Source organism: Harpia harpyja, chromosome Z (assembly GCF_026419915.1).
Source record: "Harpia harpyja isolate bHarHar1 chromosome Z, bHarHar1 primary haplotype, whole genome shotgun sequence".
Lineage (NCBI taxonomy): Eukaryota > Metazoa > Chordata > Aves > Accipitriformes > Accipitridae > Harpia > Harpia harpyja.
Genome location: NC_068969.1, coordinates 3,288,719 through 3,310,288, shown reverse-complemented (window position 1 = coordinate 3,310,288; position 21,570 = coordinate 3,288,719). Strand labels below are relative to the sequence as shown.

The 21,570-nt window shown below is 35.0% G+C and overlaps 1 protein-coding gene across 2 annotated transcripts in view; it reads left to right on the top strand.

The window, feature by feature from the left end:
- Positions 1 to 21,570, top strand: part of ATG7 (autophagy related 7) — a 118,979-nt gene that overhangs the window by 50,645 nt on the left and 46,764 nt on the right. For both annotated transcript variants that reach the window (XM_052776247.1, XM_052776246.1), the window contains exon 18: positions 11 to 133. In XM_052776247.1, coding sequence (XP_052632207.1) covers positions 11 to 133 — 123 coding nt within the window. The remainder of the gene's footprint in view (positions 1 to 10; positions 134 to 21,570) is intronic.

Genomic DNA, 21,570 nt, shown 5'->3' with positions numbered 1-21,570 from the left:
TATTTGACAGGTCCTTGACCAGTATGAACGAGAAGGGTTTAATTTCCTAGCTAAAGTTTTTAATTCTTCACATTCCTTCTTAGAAGACTTGACAGGTCTAACTTTATTACACCAGGAGACACAGGCTGCTGAGGTAAGAAAATACAATTTGGATGTTAAGAATAAACAGGTGGCAGTAAAGGGTGCTTGGTTTTATGTTCAGCTGTATAACCATGTGATTAAATGAATCACTGATAGAATCAAGCAGTAGTATTTGATTTACAGGATGATTTACATAAGCCACATGCTTATTCCATCCAGTGAGATAAGATGTGTCCTCTTAATGCTATAGAATAAGAAATATTGTTGGATGTGAGAGATCATTCTTTTTCATGGATAGATGATGGGATGCGTGTTGACATCTAGTTAGAAATGTGTAGCACTATTATTATTATTCATTTTATTTTTGTCACATTTAGTGAAATTACAGAAATATTTTAAGTAACAGTTGTTGCTTGACAGTTCTGAATTTATATCAGGAAAGTTCCTGTCTGTTGTCTTTTAGGGTGTGTTTCACTGGCAGCATAAACTGCAGTTTGTGCAAGCTTTACAAGTACTGTATACAAGTACTGATTATAGGTAGCCGTGATAGCACAGAGCCCACTATGTGCTAAGAACCACAGTATTTACACAGGTTCCTAGGTAGGTTAGACATTCTCTTAAATTAATCATAACTTTTTATATCTGAGTTTTCAAGTATTGCTTTTAAAAAAAAAACAAGTGACTTGTGTTATGTGGTATAAGGAAATCAATTATCATTTTAGGTCAATCAAAATGTAATTATTATACTGCTTGATGGATTATAATGTGGGAAAAACAATGCTGTTTATTTGTCTAGTGACAAAAGTTGTAATGTGGAATGAAATTAGGGTATGTTTTGTTCTCATAGGCAATAACTGTGTCTAAAGAGTTGTGATATTGAGTTTGTCCCATAAAAAAATGAAACAGGTATATGTCTTAATATTGTATTTTAATAATGATTTGTAATCCTTAGTCCATCTGCAAATGTCTGTACTGTTCTACATCTATAATTCAATTTTGGTGTAGTCGTATCACATGGATGTTTCTGAAGTTGGCTTTGAGATGTGATTATTCTGTTACTGTAGCCTGTGCAAATGGTATAGCTGTTTATTCAGCTGGAAATGGCTCAACAGTGTTGCTTAATAAGGTTTGCGGGGGATAATGATGACTTGACTCTCTGTTTCATGTTTTAGCCTTTTAAAATAATTGGAGCAGATGCTGGAGACATTATACCGTGAAATACCTGATGCATTCTTAAATCAGGCCTGATGATACCTAGAAAAAGTTTAAATATATATTAGAGAGGGATCTAAGAAAGGAAAACAAATACCCTTTAACAGGTGCTACTCATTAACAATAAGAGTGATTGTAGTCTGGTTGCTATACCTGACTTTTAGGCTGCTAAGAAGTGTCTGGGCTGCTAATGACAGCATTAAAAACCATTAAAATTGCCCTAGTTAGTAATATATTATTTTGCAGATATTAATTAATAAATTTCTTTTGCAGCTTCAGAATGTATACAGGTGGTTTTTTATATCCTTTAGAAAATGTAAAGTCTGGTGTGGGTTTATTGAAACTTACTGAAGTTCAAAGTTTAACATAAAAAATGGAATTAGTGTGCTTTCAAAAATCTTTGGGTTAAACAGTGAGGTTTATGCAGTGAAATCATTGCTCATAGGTGGAAAAACTGATGTACAAAATATTTTCGAAGCTAATGCATTCAGATTAGGCCAGCTACCATAGAACCAGCGACTCTTCTTGATTGCTTCCCTGTAGCATTGCTATATTTTTGTAAAAACTCATCTGTTTTATCAGGGTTAACTATTTTAATAGTCTTGATAAAGTTTGTATTTATGAATGGTCAGGTCTAACAGGCAGATTATTTGCAGATTCTGGAGCATGCTTGCTTTCTTGAGATTAAAAGACCAGTTCTTTTGTTACATTTTGCCACTGTTGAAGCAGGTGGTTCTGTTGTCCTCCACTACTCCCTCAGTACATAATTTGTGGCAGTTACTAAAATTTTTAGGTGGACAAGAGACTTTTAGTATGTTTTCTGCTGAATTGTTCTTGTATTTTGAGCTTGTTTTTCTCATACGATGCAGCTGGTGCAATTTATATTGCTGAGTGTGAAGACTGCGACATGGTTTTTCAAGTTTCTGGCTACTTTGGAGCTGCTGTTGGCAGAATGTATTCTCTAAAATGGAGGCTTTAGATTTGTTAAGATCAGTGCTCTTTAGGTTGATTTAAGACATTCTTGATAGATGACATTCTAAAAGCTGCAACAGAAGTAGTGAGAGGTTTCATAAGACACGTATAGCCTATTTTTGTAATTAGAATATTTGATTTTTCTGTTGAGAAGTTACTTGTCTTTCTGCACTCAAACTCTTCAAAGAGATTTTGTAGATGATTGTTGGCTTTGGAGACCATATAAATGGCTTCTAGTAGCTGAAGATTTTCCTTTCCTCCTATCCAGTAAAATTTGACCAGTGCCATTGGTCCACTGTAAAGAAAATAGATTTGTAAAGTTACATGTCATCCAACCTTAAATTTACTGCAGTGATGTCACAATTGTGTTGTAATTCCATATATAAAATCACTGATATTAGGCTAATAAACTTGCATCTGATAGGGAAACTACTCAATCTTGTTCTTTTTTGAAAAGGATCACTCTTAAAATGTTGATTCATTAAGAGCGTTTAATTGAATGTTTCGCTCAGAATGTTTTGTTTTGGTCAGAAGAACTGGAGGTTTTGTCATGCTGGTCTTAGGCTTCAGCATATTGCATCTTAAGTTAAATCATACATCTAACCTTTTTCTTTTTTTAATTCACCTAACAAATGCTTAGCTGCTTTCATGATGTGTGTATATACGTGTTTTAATGAGCTAAATACTAAACTAATTTTTTAAAATTGCTTCTAAGTTTTGAGTTGTTTAAAAGAGATTCTGGAAAAGTCATGCATATTCCAGAAGGAGTGGCTGACTACATTAAATAGAATGTTTTTGGACAGCCTGAATTTTCCATGAAAACCTTACCTCCCTACATGCTTAGCACAGGCTGCGTTTGCCCAGATTAAAGCAATACAATTTGCAGTAAGATGTGGAAGAATTTTCACTTACTGAATATCTTTTTAACTTGCATTGTTTGATTTCCTGTTCCAGTGCTGTGCTGTTGACCTGATTATTATTGGTATTAATACCATCTTGACGTACTTTACCTTCTCTTTTTAAAATGACTGATAAGCATATAATCATAATTCAATCTGCAACCAGCGTAGGAATCATAACACAGATTTTGTTTGTGGTTCAAAGTTCATACTAATTGCAGGGGTTTTAGTCAATAGAGCACCTATTTCTTTAACATGAGATGCATCAGGAAATTATAAATGTTCTACCTGACTTCCTTAGCATGACAATTTACTCGGTAAATAAGAAAATTAGCAAGTGTTTCTACTCTGTCTTGAAATGACAGTAAATTTCAGGCATCTGCTTTTTCCACATCTGGCTTTAATTTAGGTTCTGTGGAACATTTTTTGTTTTTTTTAATACCAGTTAGATATTTATGTACAGCTTCAGCAAGAGACTCTGATGACACACATGGCTTTGAAAGCCAATAGAATCTGTGGGAAACTCCCACGTCAGCACTTAGACCTTGTTTCCACTGGATACAGTTCACTTCGGGAGCTGCCCAAGCTCACATAAAAATTGCACTTCTCTTTTCCAGATCACTTTGTCTCCTTACTCCTAACCTAAACTTTTTAACTTGACATTTGTTCAATGTGTAGTTGAGTTTAGTAGCTGGGCTTAAAATAGAGAAAGCCTATGCATCTCTTGAATTATTAATCAGAAACTGGAGGTGTTGATTTGGAGACAGAACAACAACCAACTGAATGACTTCCAGTTCAGAATTTGGCTGGGCTGCCCTATGATGGTTACATATCACAGTGCGTCTCTAAAACCAGCTCGTTTGCTTGCCACATATGCCAGATTTAACCCTGCAAAGTGTATTGGGTTTTGCTGGTGTTGAGAGCTTTTTATATTTAATCTAGTCTAAAATTACAGCTTTCCTGATATGCACCCAACTAGTCTTGTGTTAAAGATTAATTTTTACTGATGTGGCACACTTCTGGAAGTGAAAACTGACACATTAATAAAACCCTTAGTCAAGATCATTCCATAGTTGTGGAAGAAACTTTCCCATTTGTAAGATTTTGTAAGAAACTTACTTACTTCCTTAAGGGTACTCATTTTATTGTTGCCCTTTTTCTTCAGAAACAGCTGCCACTGTTCTTCAAGGCCCAGTTAAGCAAAGTAACCAGGCTTATCCTTAGTTGAACATACATAAGTGCTCTTGAAATCACTGGGAGTGAGGCATCTATTGAAAGGTTTTGATAGAAGGAGCGATAACAGTGGTAAAGTGAAATTTTTCCATGAATTCACTGTAGTATGTGTAGTTGAATTTTTATAGAAGACTTTTTCAGCTATATCCATTTTCAGAAGTACAGAAACTTAATTTCCCTTTGTTCTTAATAAGACCCAAGTATAAATATACTTTCTTACTTTGGATTTCAATTCGTAAATTACTTGGATGCTTTAGGAAGCTTTACTATACTTTCTGCTTTCATCAGGATGAAAGAAAATCATAAATTATATAAAAGAAATAAAATTTTCACTTTGTTTTATGACTGATTATAAAGGATATAAAGGATTATAAAGGATTTTGGAAAAAATCAAATCTGGACCAGAGTTCATGTTTCTGAATGTGATTATAAAGGTCAGATATTGGTGCCAGCAGGTCATGATGCCTGTGTAATTTTACTTCAGTAATTTTGTACTTCAAGTTTTTTGTCTCTTACAATGTGATCCATAGTATCTATAGTTTTTATGACAAGTTCTTGTGGTCAGTGGTTGGTGAGGTCAGAACCCTATTTGGTATTTGCAAAATCCCCTTGCTGTGCTGGTTTACTGTATTTCAAACAATGCCGATTAGAACTCTTATCCTGTAGAAGGGTAGGATTAATTTAAAAAAAAAAAAAAAATCATGCTAGTAAAGTACTTTGAGCTCTTTGAATAGGAGAAAATATGCAAACCCCTTCTTCATTCTGATTCTACACTTATTTGAAGTTTGTGCCTGACCATTTTTTTCAGCTATTTCTTGGGGAACAGGGCTTAGTTGTATAATAGGCAGCTGGTATTAAAAGTGAACTTTGTGCTTATCCAAATTTGGAAGAAAATTCAGAATTTCCAATATGCTTTGCTATTAAAAATATCCTGCTTGTTTCTGATTCTGCATTATATTATGCAATGTATTTGATGCTGCAACAATAACATATGAATAGCCAAAAAAAGCCCCCAAACAAAACAGAAAAACCCAACACAATATTATAATAGTAAGTTCTGTAACTTAACAATTTTTTTCTGTTAGCCAAGTAGTATTCAGAATTGAATTTTACTTGATGTTATGAAAATGTCTTTAAAAAACCACTACTGATGGGTAGACCAAAATTAATACTTGAGACTTTTCTGTGTCTGTGAGCTTTTTTGTTTTCCTTCATGTTTTTAATCTGGTGCATTTCAGGAGAAATTCACTTTGACAGATCCAGGCCTGCCCTGGAATCTCTTCCTTAAGAGATTAAGAGATTAATCTGTTTTCTTTCAGGAGGTGGGTTGGTTTTTTTCTTCTTGAGTTTTCTCATGATGTCAATTAATGTCATCATTTTTCTTCATTCATCAAGCAGTATTTCCCAGATCTTCAAATAATGGTAAACTTTTTCTGCAAAAAAATGCCTCTTGAACACAGTCCAAATGAGAAATGAATCTTGGTTACAGTAGATTTTAAAATGGATGTAAGTTTCCAATGCATTCTGGTTATTATGCTTTGCTATTACATGCCTAAAATAGATTTAGTAAGTCTGTCCTTCACACAGTGTTCTGCTGAATCTATGGTATTTCTGCTGTTGAAATTTTGCCAAGGAGAGGTAATTGTTACATCAACACAAAGCAGTTCAAACTGAGTTTTATAGCCTTTGAACAAGCCCAAGAATGGTCTTTATGCTGATACCTTATGCTGCTCTTTGAAGAATTTAGAAGCATCTGTGAAGTGTTTCCTCTATTTTGTAGCAAAACATGAGCTCTTTGTCTTTCCCCTGATAACTTTACTCATAACTTCAATTATTATTACTAATAATACTCAAATGCTCTTCCTAGGACTTACATCAGCAACCAATGTGCACAAATACTCACGTTTCATAACATATTTGAATAAATATATATTTGTCCCTTCAGGCCAGTGAGGGCCATGTGCAGTCTTTTTACTTAGTTGAAGCCAAGGGAAAGAAAGGGGAAGGACAGTTGATTGTAGGGTTGCACAGAATGGAAAGATTACTGTGAGTGGACTGTACCACAGGAATGTTTCAAGGAAGATCTCAAGGATGAGAGCCTGCCAATCTTCTGAGCTGGAAGTCCTATAAGACCAGAGCCTGGTGTGTAATAGTTACAAACATATTTTCATCAATCAACCCTCATTAATGTTTGAATTCCAAAGCAAGATTTTAAAAGTGAGGACAGCTATAGAAACGCTACCCATATCACTTCAAATTAATAAATCTATATTGTCATAAACATCCTATGTGACCTTGTCTCAAAAACATGAAACAACCTTATAAAATACTTTTACTTGCAAATTTTGACTTGTAAATGCTGGCATCCTTCAATAAAAGGTGCTACTGATTAGCTGCATAGATTGATAGATCTATTAAACTTGTATAGTTATTAGGCAAATTAAATGAAACTCCGCAAATTCAAATCTAAGAATTAATACTTGGGGCAGAGATAGAGGAAATGATAACTATTCAGTGTAATGAAGTTTTTTTTAAATTTGAACTGCTGTTGATATCAAGCTGTCTTTTTTGTTTGAAATTTCAAATTTATGGAAAAAAATTAGAGCAAAACCACTGAAAGAAATGGAATAATGGCATTTGGGTTAGCAACAGATGGTAATATTTTTTTTTTCACGTATTGAACTGTGAATTGCTGTCATAGTGCCAAAACTTTGATAGAATTTAAATCTTATCTGTATGTAAAATTTCACAGTAAATCTTGCGTAGCTATAAAATGGAAAGTACTGCTATGAATAAACTTAAAATCTAATCAGTTTTTATGTGAGGGAAAAAGCTATGCAACAAATAGTCAGCTATAAAAAAAATTAGCTGTAGTACTATAGCACCTTCCAGGTGCTCTGAAACTGCTGTAGCATTAATATTTAGTCTATGGTCTTGATAATGCCTATGCAGCTTTTGAGTACTGGTTTGTATAGATAATAATTCAGGATTGTTTGTCCTCTTTCTAAACAGTATTGTTCAGTGGAGGTTAGTACTGTTCAGTATCAGACATTCTCTACCAATAGGGCTCAAAGTGTCTGTGCTTTCTGATGTCTCCTGTTTTAACAATAACAGCACCTCAAGTACTGTTGCAAAGGTACACTAGTTTTCTTCTTTATAAATTATTTTAATTGCTCTCATTAGATCAGTATCTAAACAAGGAGTATTTGAACTGATGAAGTAATGCTTCAATTTGTGCCATGATAGTAAAGGATATTAAATTGTACTTTATTTAAGATTTTAGAATATATTTAGGTAATGATGAACATAGCACCCAAAATTTTGGAGTGAACTGCTATACTGAAGCTGTAAAATCTGAAAAAGGAATTGTTGATGTCTTTAGAAACTAATCATGCCTCTGAGGAACTTAGTACACTTAATTACATTTTTTACTATTGTCTTCCATAAGGCATAAGAAGACGTACCCCCAGTTTTCACATGTAATGATCCATAACAATGAATTAGCATTAATATGACTGAAGAGGTTCAATATTCTGTCGTAATTTCTTTGCTAGTGTCTGACATTACAAGATGAAGAAGTTACAAATTACTTCTGTAGCTGGAATGGCTAATCTAGTGAGTAGGGACTTGGTACTTTTAAAGCATTTCCACAATGTGGGCATACCCTCTTATGGCAGCGAGGACTTCAGCAATTTGAAGTCTGTGAAGGATTCATAAAATTATTAACAACACTCAATAAGCACTTAATGAGAAAGCAGTGAGGACCCAACTGTCAGATGTGGTGGGGGAGGACTGAAAAAGAGTGGTTTCTTGGAGTTAACTAGAGATAGGGCATGCAGCATGTGCAAATGCAGCACAACACTATTACCATGTTCTATATTCCCTATCCCTCCTTTTTTTTCCTGCTTTGGACAGTAAGTGCATGTTTCCCTATGTAGCAATGGTAAAACTGTTTCTCCTGGGGCATTCCCACCCTTCTGATACTTGACTGAGACAGAAGTGCTGCCCATTTACATTGCATAATATCTTGGTGTAATTTTTCATGTTTCTGTTTCACCTGCCGCGTATATAGGTAAGAAAATACTGTCTTGAGTGTTTTGGTTGCTCCATTGGCAGGCGTAGACACAAAATCTACTAATCCAGGCACAAAATGTGTTCTTAATAATCTAAAGGTAAAGAAACATGATCAAAGGAGTTAAAAACCCAACTAGATTGCCTGTGGAGATAGAGTTTTGCAAAGTGCTTTTCCTCCTTCTCCCTAAGGATTATCCAGAGTTTGAAGATACAGCAATGTTGAATAACCATGCCTAAAAACTGATATGGAATTACTGAAGTGGTGTATCACTTCAAAACAATGGAGTTATGAACATGAATTTCCTGTAAATTCTGGCCTTGTTTTCTAGGAGTCTCACACACTGAAATTCATGGGGTGTTACACACTGAGATCCTAAAATCTTTCTTCATAATTCGATCCAAATGTTTTTGGCTTGTAGTCTGTTCTCTCCTTGTACTCTGTTCCCACTTCTTTCTGTCTAGAAGAGGACTAGTACTTTACAACACTAACCAGGTGTTTGAGAGAGATATTTGTTACCTGGCTAGTAAGAGCCACCGATAACTTTAGGGCTGTAATAGATTTAATACTCAATCTCCTTATCTTGCTTAAAATGGTAAAATAACTTCTCCATGTTCTCAGCTATGCACTTCAGCAGTCAGATTGCAGCAGTTTGTTACTAAGAAGTTAAAATGAGTGCTGCTTATGACTCTTAAATTTAATACGGCATCGAAGTTTATAGTAGCAGGGAAAAGTATCAAAAACGTGGTAACAGACAGTAATAGTAAGAATAATAGTGTGCAAGTCTACCTCTCACACTCTCACTCTTTCATTACTACGTGTATACAGAAGAGAGTACCCTGATACACGTAGAAAAAGAGGTCATTAATACATATTGTAATTTGTCAACATTATTCTACAGCATTTTTATTTATTTATATTATCCAAATATTAAGCTGTCCAGCTGCCTTGACATAGAAAATGCTTTACAGATTTTGGTTTTGTTTTGTTGAAATGTTCACTCAAAACTATCTTCCCATCACTTGCCCTTTTTATCCCTCTGCATCTGTCTGAAAGATATTATTTTAGCTGGTTGAAATGGCCTTTGAACAGTGCTGCTGTCAAATCCACACATCCCTGTTATGTTAAATCAAGATACCATATATTTCTCTTTTGAATACCATAATAATATTTGGTATTTTTGATGGATTTTGGATTTCCATGGCTCCAAGGGTTTAGGCAACAGCAAGCTGATAAGAAGTGTAGAGAATGTACAGTGCCTACTCCTTTCCTGTTCCGTTTGCAAGATTCAGGTAGTCCCTGATTCCTGTCAGTGCCTGCTTTGCAAGGTGAGTAAGCAAGACCAGACTGTAATCCTGATAAGATTTAATGAAATTGAATGCCACTGAAGTCACATTGTTTAGTGAAGACAGTAACAATAACATATAGATAAAAATAAAAACCTTGTCGGAGTACTCTGTGTCTCATGGTAATTGGGTTCATAAATCCCTGGAGTAAACTGCTGGGGAATAACTTTCTAACATATTGGTAATCTGCACTGATTAGAGGTTCATTTTATGGTTCTGTCATAAAAAGGTAATTGCTTAACTGTGATTGGGATCTGATTTTTCTCTGTAACTGCAGCACTAACTGTTGGTGTGTGATAAACAAAAGGAGAATTATCAAGTGATTATGATCTTGTTCCTGCAGAAAGAATGTCTTAATGTGTCCCTCTGCTCTCAGCTTCTTTGTCTGATGCTCCAAATACTAGTGTTACTGAAATAGGGCATTTTTATGCCCACAAAGAAAAGAGTAACGAGGCATAAGCTTCTTAAAATTCAAGTTGTGTAAAGGGGAGGGCAGGGAAAGTTAAGGCAGCTTAATGATTAACCTTTCTGCCCCCAGAAATCAATTCTTCTGAATCTTCTTGCACTTCCCCTTTGCGGGAGTAGAGATTATGAAATTGTCAGCTGTCCCCGTCCCTTTTTGCACAAGGTGTACCAAAAAGTTCTCAGGTCTCCTTTACATTTGAGACCCAGCCAAATGATACATCTAGATGCATCACAGCTTGCAATGACTAAGTGCTCTTAAAAATTACTGTGTATTTGAACTCTTTTTCTGCGAACCCAACTCTTGATGTCTTGCTCTGAGGAAGCCCAAAAGAACCATATGAGTTTGAGTAATAACAGGAAAAACAATGTTCATAATTCCTGAAGTAACCTCAGAAAACTGTATCTATCTTAAGAATGCAGTCCCTCTACTGGAATTCTAGTGAAGACGGGATAGTCAGTAAGCAAGAAGCTGAAGTTTGTGAATTAATGCTGAAAATACTGAGAGGGACCAAGTGCGTATCTGGAGACAAAGCTGTGATCCTCTTAGTGCAGGGCTTTCAGCCTCCTTTCTTTCCCTTCCCAGGATGCTGACTTTTTCTTTGCCCTTGCTCTAATCAGTTTTCCTTCCTTGCAGGATTTGGGATTAGTTAGGTGGTGAGGACAATAGTTACACTTTCTAAAATATCTAGCTAGTTTTTACAGAGGAGGCTTTATAAAAGCAAAACTGTCTTTTGGGCTAGGCTGCAATTTTGAACGAGGTGTATCATTACTAAAACAATGTTTGGCAAATTAGGATTATAACCTTCATTCTCTTTTTTGGGGGGGAGCTGGGGGGGAGAGTAATTCTCTTCTAGAAAGATTTTCAAACTATGTTGACTCCTTTTTCTTTAAAGGAAAAATCTCCAGTAAAGAAGGGAGAAGTAAAATAATTTAGGGATTAAATCTCTTCCATTCCAATATATTTTGTTACAATGAAGAATAAATAGACTGTCCAAGATGCATTCTATTATTCTCATGTGAAGAATAAGAAATTACACAACACAGACAAACATGCTGATAAACTTTGTTTTATAATTAAGAACATAAATTATACAATGTGCATCTTAGTGCAAGCGAACAGTTGCAGAGTATATGGGCCCCTGTAGATCGTTCGAGTAAAAAAAGAAAAAAAGTTTGCTGCTGGATAAATTACTACCAGATGCAGATTTCAATAAACACATACTGTTGTAGCCTTACCCAAAGGTGCTATGAATTCCTTGAGGCAAGTCTGCCTCTGCATTCACTAAACTGTTGAATGTTTGAACATTAATTGAGTTACTGTATTATTTACAAATACACTCCATCCCCCTGGTTTTTAATGTACTCTCTTCATCTTGTAGACCTTTAAAGGTTGTCCACAAGAGTATTTAATTGTTAACCATGTTTGCATTCTTCTGACAATCTATATTTCCTCTGGAAATGTCTCTCAAACTCCTTTTAAGGCATTCATGTTAGGGTTGCACGAGAGAACTTGTGCTGTCCGTTATCACATATACCAAGTGCATTGGTATTTTATTATTGTCAACAGGTAATTTTGACTACAAGACCTTTCTGTACAAACAGTAGTAGCTTTTTTTCCAACTTTCTAAACCACTGATTTTCCTGTAAATATAGGTGGAACTAGTAAGTGGTAATAAATGAAGTTGATTACAGTGCGAAGAGTTGTTGAAAAATCATGCAGATTTACCACAACTTCTCTTTAAGGTCAGTGATTGCTAATTCACATTCACATGACAATCAGAGGAAATTAAGCATCACAAATTTTAGTAACAAAACATCAATATTAAGACCTACTTCTATGGAAAACCCTTTGTAAACTACTTCTCAAATCTTCACAGTTTCTTAGGGTTTCTTTCTTTATGAGTATGCAGTAATTTTACCAGCATGATTTTTTAAAGATTTACATCCATATTGCTACTATAATGCAAATATTGTTGGCTAAAGTTGACACTAATTTTGCAGAGATTTATAAAACAGGCAAATTTTAATAGCCTTTAAAATTAGTACTAACCTAGCTCTTACTGGTTAGAAGAATCTTCTTCCTATTCGATTCTGAATATTTTCATGTTATTTACACTTTAATGAACATCTCTACAAAGTGCCGGTATTGCCTTTGCCTTACTCTAGTTCAGGTTCTCCTGAAGTTTCCTTTTTACAACATCTTTTTTTTGAACACATTATAACTTGGCTTCTAGCTGAATTGTTTTTATGGAATTGGCTGGAATCCTGGAGAGACCACCTGATAGCTTAGGAGTGATAAAAATTAATGACCAATTCCATAGTTAAAACCCAGATTTGATTCTAAGATTAGCCTATTTGTGCCTGAGAAGATAAGGATTGCTTATCTTAGTTTTTCCTTAGCAGTGATTTCTCTTAGTTGATTTAAGGGCAAACTGATGGAAAGTTACCTCCTTGTAAATGAAAGTTGCGTCTGACCTCATGAAGAGACATCAGAATAGTCTATAGTGTTATGCATACAATAAAAATTTTGCCCAGAGGAAAAGATTTCATTTTTAAGTTTGGAGAACATAACGTTTAAAAAAAAAATTTTTTTTAGGATGAGTTTCTGTTTTCTTGGTCTCTTAACCTTTAAAAACCTTACTCTATATGTTAACTAATTAACGTGTTTCTGATCAGCAATGAGTTGTTGCATTCCCTAGATAATTGAGTCTGGGACACTGAAACTATACTTCACATGTAATATTTCATGAAGCAAGAGCAGCTTGTGAGTTACTGAGTTTGTTATGTTATTTTCATACACAGGAAAACTTTTGTCATTCTACAGGTGTGGTGATGAGTTTTAAAGTAATTTAAGTGTTATACAGCAACCTTAAAATAATGCAGTTTTACTGGATAAATATGACTGGCTTTGGTAAGGGGAAAATGCTAGACCGCGAAATCTAACAACATACTCTTAAAAAAGTTAGGTTGAACTGCAAGCCTTAATATGAAGTGAAAATCGTGGCTAAAACATGAGTAAGAATATATATGAAGCAAATATTACTAGTTTTAAGTTTCTCAACTCATTAGCACTTTGTCACCAAAGGCAGAAAGGCCAAATGCAAGTCCTTAGACCTTGTTGGTATTTTTTTATACTCTTCAAGAACATGAAAAATGAAAATCAAATTTTGCATGTAGTCATTGGTTTTCAGTAGAAAATGGTTACCTCTATGAGATTTTAGATTAGATTAACAGGTTGCCCAAAAGGGTCATGAACTCTCCATCCTCAGAGATATTCTAAAGCTGTCTCGGCATGGTTCGATGTGCTCTAGGTGACCCTGCTCAAGCAGGGGGGTTGGACAAGATACCCTCCAGAGGTCCCTTCTAACTCAGTCATTCTGCGATTCTGTGAGTTGCCTGTCTTTAGTCTCACAGAGCCAAGCGTCTGCTCTTTAAACAAATACAGCAATCAAAATAAGCAGGTGCAGCAGGTTTCAGAGTTTTGGAAGGAATGATTATTATTAACTCTAAAAATGGGACTGGAGAAATCACTTCTCAAATCACAGGGAGAAGGGGAGCACACAGGTCTGTTCCAGCAGCATATATGTATGTGCCCAGTTAAAGAAAGCCTGAGAACAAGTGGGGGATCTGACAGATTCTTGTAAAAGAAATAAAAACATGATTCTGTAATGCGTGAAAGGAAAACTAAATCAGACTCAGATAATTTTTATAAAATAAATTTTGTAAAAATAGTCCTTAACTTATCTATGAAAGTCCTTTTTCAAAATTATCTCAGATATCCATGTCAGCATTGTCCTCAGTTGAAGCACCATGTACCAATGCGTGTTTCAGCCCTGTGAGTTCAGGGGACTCTAAGACTGTGCGTAGCAGTTATGCTGAAATCTCTGTGTATGAAGGTATACATGCAGATGTTGTCTTATTATTGCAGTGTAAAATGTTGCAAAATGATTATTTAATGGCACATGACTCTTTCATAGCAAATTAAGACAAGAAGTGAATTGACTCTATTCCAGTTAAAATACAAAAGTAAACATAATAAAACTAGTCTGTTTGGAATGAACTTAAAGCAGTGAGATTATAGAAATAATTTTGGAGAAATATTCTATATGTGCAAGCACATTAGTACTTTGTCATCTTGAAGTACGGGTTCTGTTTAAGTACTTACTATACGTGAAATAAATTTCTGTAATTTTAAAGGACTGACTCAAACCTACCTGACAATGAATTTGATCCTGTGCAAGTTAAGTATGAAATTATGTAGGTTAATCAATAAATACAAAAACCACATAGTTAAGGAAAAGATACAAACTGTGATTTAGATGGAGGTAACTAGTAAGATGCTTATTTATTTTGTTATAAATGAAGTACAAAGAAAAGTCACAGAAGTAGAGAAGGGAAGCACAAGTAAACCTGTGAAGAATTACTTTCCAACCTCTCAAGGGGATAGGGGTTAAGAGATACAGTTTTAAAAGGGTTTATGTTGTTCAAAAGTTTATTTATCTAATGTCTACTGAGACAGTGTGCCTGTCTACTGAGACAGTGTGCCAACAACAGCAAACCCAAAATGTAAGTTAAAAAGAAAAAGAGAAAACTACTACTGGAAAAGAATATGAAGGCATAACAAAGCTATTTAAAATTATTACAGTGCAACAGCTGGTTTTGCTAATGTTTCTTGGTTATTTAAAAAAAAAAATCATCCAAGTTCTTATTCCCTTTGTCTTCTCACTTTTAGTAACTGTAGTATATGAAGTTTGCTATCCTATGACTCATTCTTCCCACAAATACTATTTCTTTGAATAGCCCTTGTAAAAACATGCATTTCATATTAGTTGTCTTAGTTGGCAATTGGGTAGACTTTTTTCTTCCTGGGTGAGTGATTTATATGTACTAATCTCTGGATCTGCCTCTGCCACACATGGTGCATACCAAAATAGTGGTAATACTGTGCTGTACTGCTGTACCTACGATTACTGTGCTTGTGTTTTTGAAAGAATAGAGTTGGCTGGTAGAGTATATCAATCACTGAAACTAGTTTAATCTCTTTTTCCACAGGCAATAGTCTTATATCTAATAATGATATCTTGTATGTGTTTTCAGGGACAGACAGTCATGAAATTGAGGCTTGATTTCAATTCTTAGTGGAGTTAAGAAAGATAATGGGCAAGAAGGAGCAAATGCAAAATAAGATGTTATTTCCAGCCTCCAAAAGAAGCCTCTTTGCATGAGTTTGGCTCACTATAAGAAATACTAAAAAGAACTGTGGAAACTAAATGACTGAGGTTCATTCAGATAAAGAATTGAAGAACATCTGTTACAGCTTTCATATGTGAATGACTGCTGGGCGGTCTATTTTAACTTTATCACTATAGGTAGTCATGGCAGTATTCTAAAGAACAGGGACAGTTGTAGGTTTTCTTGCTGCTTTCACAATACTTCACATTTTCTCTGATGGCACAATGGAACAGGCAAGCTCATAGGAGAGAATTCAATACTGAATTATATATACTCTGTGAGTTTGTCCAACTGTGCTAGCATGCATTCATGACAGCAGCACGCATGGATATTGATATGGTCATCATCCTCTCCAGCTGTCTTTGGTTCCCCAGAGAGGGGTGGATTAACTGGGGGCAGCCTTTGGATTGAGCCCAAACTGTAAAACATAAGCTCACGCTTTCAGATGGGTAATGAAATACTTTAGAACCTGCCTTTACTGGAATTACAGGGTTTGTGTTGGTTTGGGCTACTTTTTAGATATTTCTGCTTTTTGGATTTAATCTAGAGTTTAGAATTTGGATCAAATTGTTTAATGCATTTAATATGTAATTTAATATGTTTAATTAATATTTATATAATAATTATATAATAATTAATTATATAATAATATTTAATGAGGGTTTAATATGTATTATTATTTATGCTTGCAGATTATATTTGGATTATTCAACAGAGTAAAATCTTGGTTATAGCTGAAACGTGTTGATAAAGTTCAAGGAGCTGATTGTGAATTTTCTTTTTATACAGTGGAAATTAGAGATGGTTATGGGAGATTTGGGAAAAGGAGGGAATACTTGCTGTTAAATATATTTTTAGTTAAATTGAGGCATAAAGGTCACAAACATGATTTTTCTGCTAAGTGAGGTTACACTCAAGCAAGGTTGGTCATAAACAAATTATCACTTTTTATAATGTAGCATTAGTAACATCCTTATCTCGTAAGTAATAGCTGGTGGAGGATGCTATATGGGTTTTCAGGACAATACTAGAAAAAGGTTAGTGTATTTGGAAAACTGCTAGGATTTAAGCTCACTTATGAAAGAGAAAAATTTTGTTTTCATAAAGAATTTTCTAAATTGAAGAATGAATTCTGTGATCATTGAGCCTTTTGCTTTCAAAGGAGAATGATGTTTCCAGCTCTAGCATAAAATCTGTTATCCTTCATTCTGATTGTAAAGTGGGATTTTTCTTTACTCTCTTCTGTTTAAAAGCAAAAGGAAAAGAATTTGTGGCAGAGAAAATTGCTTATAGAATAGACTGCATATTTAGAATGTTATTTTAATGTGAAGGGATGAGGTAATAGAGTAAAGCAATAATCAGAAAGCTGCAATATTTGACTCCAGTATCAAAACCAACTTCACAGTCTCAATCTTTATTGTACTTTTTAAAAAATTTTGTGGGGGCCTCTGATTAGCATATCTGTTTCAGGAAGAGTATCAAGCGTACTCTAATTTCATATTTAAATATGGGATCTGATTAATACTTCAGGCATGCAAGAGAGCTATAACATTAAGACTGTGGTTACTATAGTGAGATGCTATTATAGACATCACAAGACTTGTTATACAAGGAAACATGATTACTTTGGATTAAAGAAGTTGCCAAAGGCTTGAAAGATTTATAGGTGCTGCCACTTTGAGTTATATATAACTTCATTATTTTGTTGCAAATGTTTAGATCTAGAATTAATGAAGCACAATAAATGCTGATGAAATGAATCAGTAGGTTTGACAGCTTTTAACTGATGCTGAGCAAATGATGAATTTTATTGTAGTATTCTTTAAGTCTCAAAATTGCTAGATAATTTACAGAAAGTAATAAATTGACCATTTGCACAGACAAATGAAACTAATATTCTTTATAACTGGGGTGACATGCATCAGAATTGACATGATCAAGACATCAATTTGAGCATATTTCTTTAACGGTTTATTGTTCATATGCGTGTGAGAGAGGAAATGGTCTATTGTGTTTGTGGAGGAGGTGTCTATAGTCTGGGTCTTGGAGACAAAAAATGTTGAGAGCAGTCAGTATCTGCAAAGATGTAAGGAGGAAGCACAAGGATGAGTGAGAGCAATGCCAATGCACTGGTCCTGTGTCTGAGCGAGACAAGAATTGAGTGCCATCAAGAAGTCTAAACTGTGCTTTCCTGAGGACAAAGGGGTTGACAGTTGTAGTTTGAAAGGGGCCTGGAGCTTGTTGAAATACTAGGTAGGCTGAGTGAGTTAGTTTTAAATGTTCTGAGTTTAAGAGGGGCATAGAGGAGTTTAGAAGATCAGAGTTTGCAAGCCTCAGGCAAAGAGGAAGTGGGGAAGTGTGGCTTTAGAAACAAAAGACTTAAATTTGGCTTTTTTTCTGCAGTATCTCCAAAATTTAGTCACGGTTAGTGTAATTAGAAGGGATGATGAAATATAAATTCATAACAGCATGGTGGTGTGCTGGGCTGCTGCAAGGTCTCTTTTTTATGTGAATTAAGAGTTCAGTGAATGCAGATCATATCAATTTGATCATTCCATTAATCTCAGCTGTATAAAATTGGCTGCATTTAAACATTGCTTCATTAATCCATCTCAGGGACTAGTGTGACATCCAGTAACTTTTTCTAGACAGCTGCATTCTGTTCTATTATATGAAGTCTGTAGTACTGCAGAGATGTTTCAAAACGATTATTATTTTAACAGCTGGCTAATTGCAAATTATTTATTGGGTTGTTAGAGTTAGCTGAGCAGTCATCATTTGCTCTTGTTACCATGATGCAGAATTAGTTACGTATATTAATGTGAGTGTTAGTAAAATCTGAATGAGAAATGAACAATAACCAATGATGAAAGGCTTTTAAGTTTTGAAATAGTCTTACAACATTTGTTTCTTACAAGCAATACTATAAAAAGAAAATATGTAATGGCAGAAATTGTTCTTCAGTTTCATTTGACTCTCCTTCTGTAATGTGACTCAGGAATTTAGTTATGTAAAAGTATGACTGAGTCCCTTTTGCCTTTGGGTGAAATCCAGTATGAGATTGGATTTCACTAAATTGGAAAAGTTCTTTCCCAGTCTTTTAAACTTTGAATTTGGGACAAAACTACACCAAAAGCTGGAACAGGTTCCTAATCTAGCTATTTTTGTGATCAGGTGGTTGTTTTTTTTCTCTTCAAATAGTGTCTGATTACTAAATTAAGCTCTCAACATTAATAAATCAATCCCCTGCAGAATAAAACCTGTAATTTTTCATATATGTTGTCTTTTGTACCTTTTGAAGTATAGCTCTTACGGCTGTGGAGTGAATCCCTGGGTAGAGATAGCAAAGAGAGAGAGTAAAAAGGAATCCAGGTGCATATTGTACAGTTTTTTCAGGTGACGTGCTTAACATATGCCAGAGTGTTTGAAAGTGATGTATTAACTCCTGTTAACAGTATGCTATTTGGGTTATTTTTTTTTTTATGTAATGAAAAGTCAAGCCTGGTTTCTGTCACAACCTGCCCAACTGACTGGTTTTTTTCAGAAGTCTAATACACTATGCGGTGTAATACATTTGAGACACACCAGTTCAGTGTGTGTATTTATACTAACAGTAAATGTAAGTAGTGGGGAAGCATAGAGAAGGATCATTCAGAACTGCATGAGCACTGTTTAAAAAACAAACCAATCCACCTGACTAGCCTGACCACTTTGTGTTGGAATGCATATGCCTTACCATTTAGAGGGTAAAAGAGCGTCTGCAGAGCCAATCGTGTAGAAAGTGTTTTCTGGTCTGAAGTGCTGCATGCTGACTTGCAAAACCTACGTTCCAAATTGCATTGGAATATATTAACTTTTAATTTCTTGATCCATGCTATACAGGGCATCACAGAATCAAAATCTTAAAATACTAACAGTCCATTCGTTCTGTATGTCTTTAGAGCTGGAGGACAGAAGGGAAGAATGGAAATGATCTCTGACCAATATTATATGTTAGTGGCAATTAGGAAAAATCCATTAGCCCGCAAAAAACAACAGCTGGAATTTATCTTGTCTTGCAAGCTTTCAGCTAATTTTTCTCACTGTATCCCACCCAAAGGTATTTTTAAAACTGTTTGGATGAAGACAGCTCTTATTCTCTCCCTTGTGCTTATATTGACATAGTCACAGATGTTGTTACTGTGCAAACCGCTTTTTTTTTTTTTTTTCCTCTTAAATACTTTCCTGGCTTCCCTTTTGCTGTGACGATTGTTTCGTTGTTGTTGGGAGATGGAACTATTTCATTCATGGGCCACAAATGTTTTCTTTTAAGTATTCAAAACGTCTCATCCTTCTATTGTGTTTTTCTAGTTTACTATAAACTGCTCCAGTCCTATTCCAATATAGTTTTGTTTAAACCTTCCATTCTGTTATTTTTAAAATTTTCTCAGTATTGCTTTAGTTTTCCAAGATGTATCATCACTGTCATTTTAGCAATGAAATTCTGCTGTCTCATTCACTTACTTCAATCAGATCTGTAGTTAACTTTGTGTTTAACTGTATCATAACACTTTTCTCTCATGCCCTACGTCATCCATAATTTCTGTACTCGATTCACACCTGTTTGCCTTAGCTTTGAATGTCGACTTTGTATCATCTGTATGTTTCATGCATCTGCATGATTTAAATAAAAATGTTAAGCTTTTCAAATTCCAGATTTACAGACATATTTCATGTTATTTAATGGTAAGCTCCCTGAATGAACAGTTCTAGATTCCTATTATATTTGTCTTATTTTATTATAATAGTAGTAGTAAGCTGACACAGGAGTGCTTCTAAACAATTAAGTTTCCAATAATGGACTTGGTTTTCTATCAGAATGCTATACAAAAGTGCTGTTCTGTCGTGGTTTAACCCCAGCCAGCAACTAAGCACCACACAGCCACTCACTCACTCCCCCCCCACCCAGTGGGATGGGGGAGAAAATTGGGAAAAGAAGTAAAACTCATGGGTTGAGATAAGAACAGTTAATAGAACAGAAAGGAAGAAACTAATGATGGTAATGATAACACTAATAAAATGACAACAGTAATAATAAAAGGATTGGAATATACAAATGATGCGCAGTGCAATTGCTCACCACCCGCCGACCGATGCCCAGTTAGTCCCCGAACAGCGATCCCCCCACCCCCACTCCCCCCAGTTTATATACTGGGCATGACATCACATGGTATGGAACACCCCGTTGGCCAGTTTGGGTCAGTTGCCCTGGCTGTGTCCTGTGCCAACTTCTTGTGCCCCTCCAGCCTTCTTGCTGGCTGGGCATGAGAAGCTGAAAAATCCTTGACTTTAGACTAAACACTACTTAGCAACAACTGAAAACATCAGTGTTATCAACATTCTTCTCCTACTGACCTCAAAAACATAGCACTGTACAAGCTACTAGGAAGACAATTAACTCTATCCCAGCTGAAACCAGGACATGTTCATAAATGGTTCGTTCTTGCACTTTTCCTGAGCAGATTGTAATATTAAAAAAAAATCAGAATTTTTCTTTCATCTTTTTTTCTTTCACAATAATCTGGGTAAATAAGTAATGTGGCATTTATTCTATTTATGCTTGCAAACCCTTTCATTTTCAACAACTGCTTGACAAATTAATTACATTAGTAGTTACTGTGAAGCTGTTAACTGGTTTATATTTAAATTTATTTTGGTTTGTATTTAAATATTTAAATTTGTTCTTTACAAAGACTGGTACTTAAGATTAGGATCAAGTACTGCAGTGGTATTTCATTTGTTTTCTTTAGTTACTCTGTGTGTGAGATGGCATATATGCTGTTTCCTGGATTCACAGCACAATTGCCTTGCCTCAGTGTTTGTCCTTTTTGTCCTATAAAGTCAATTTAATAGTCTGGTTGATTTCCCATTCTTCTTGTACAAACATGCGTCTTCCAATAGTTGTATTCCTGTTGAGCAATAAGAAATTGTCAATACCTGTTTTTCTTGACTGTTAAGTATCAGGTGTAATTTAACAGTCATTTTGGGGAAATATTCTTTTAGTCCATTGCCCCTTGTC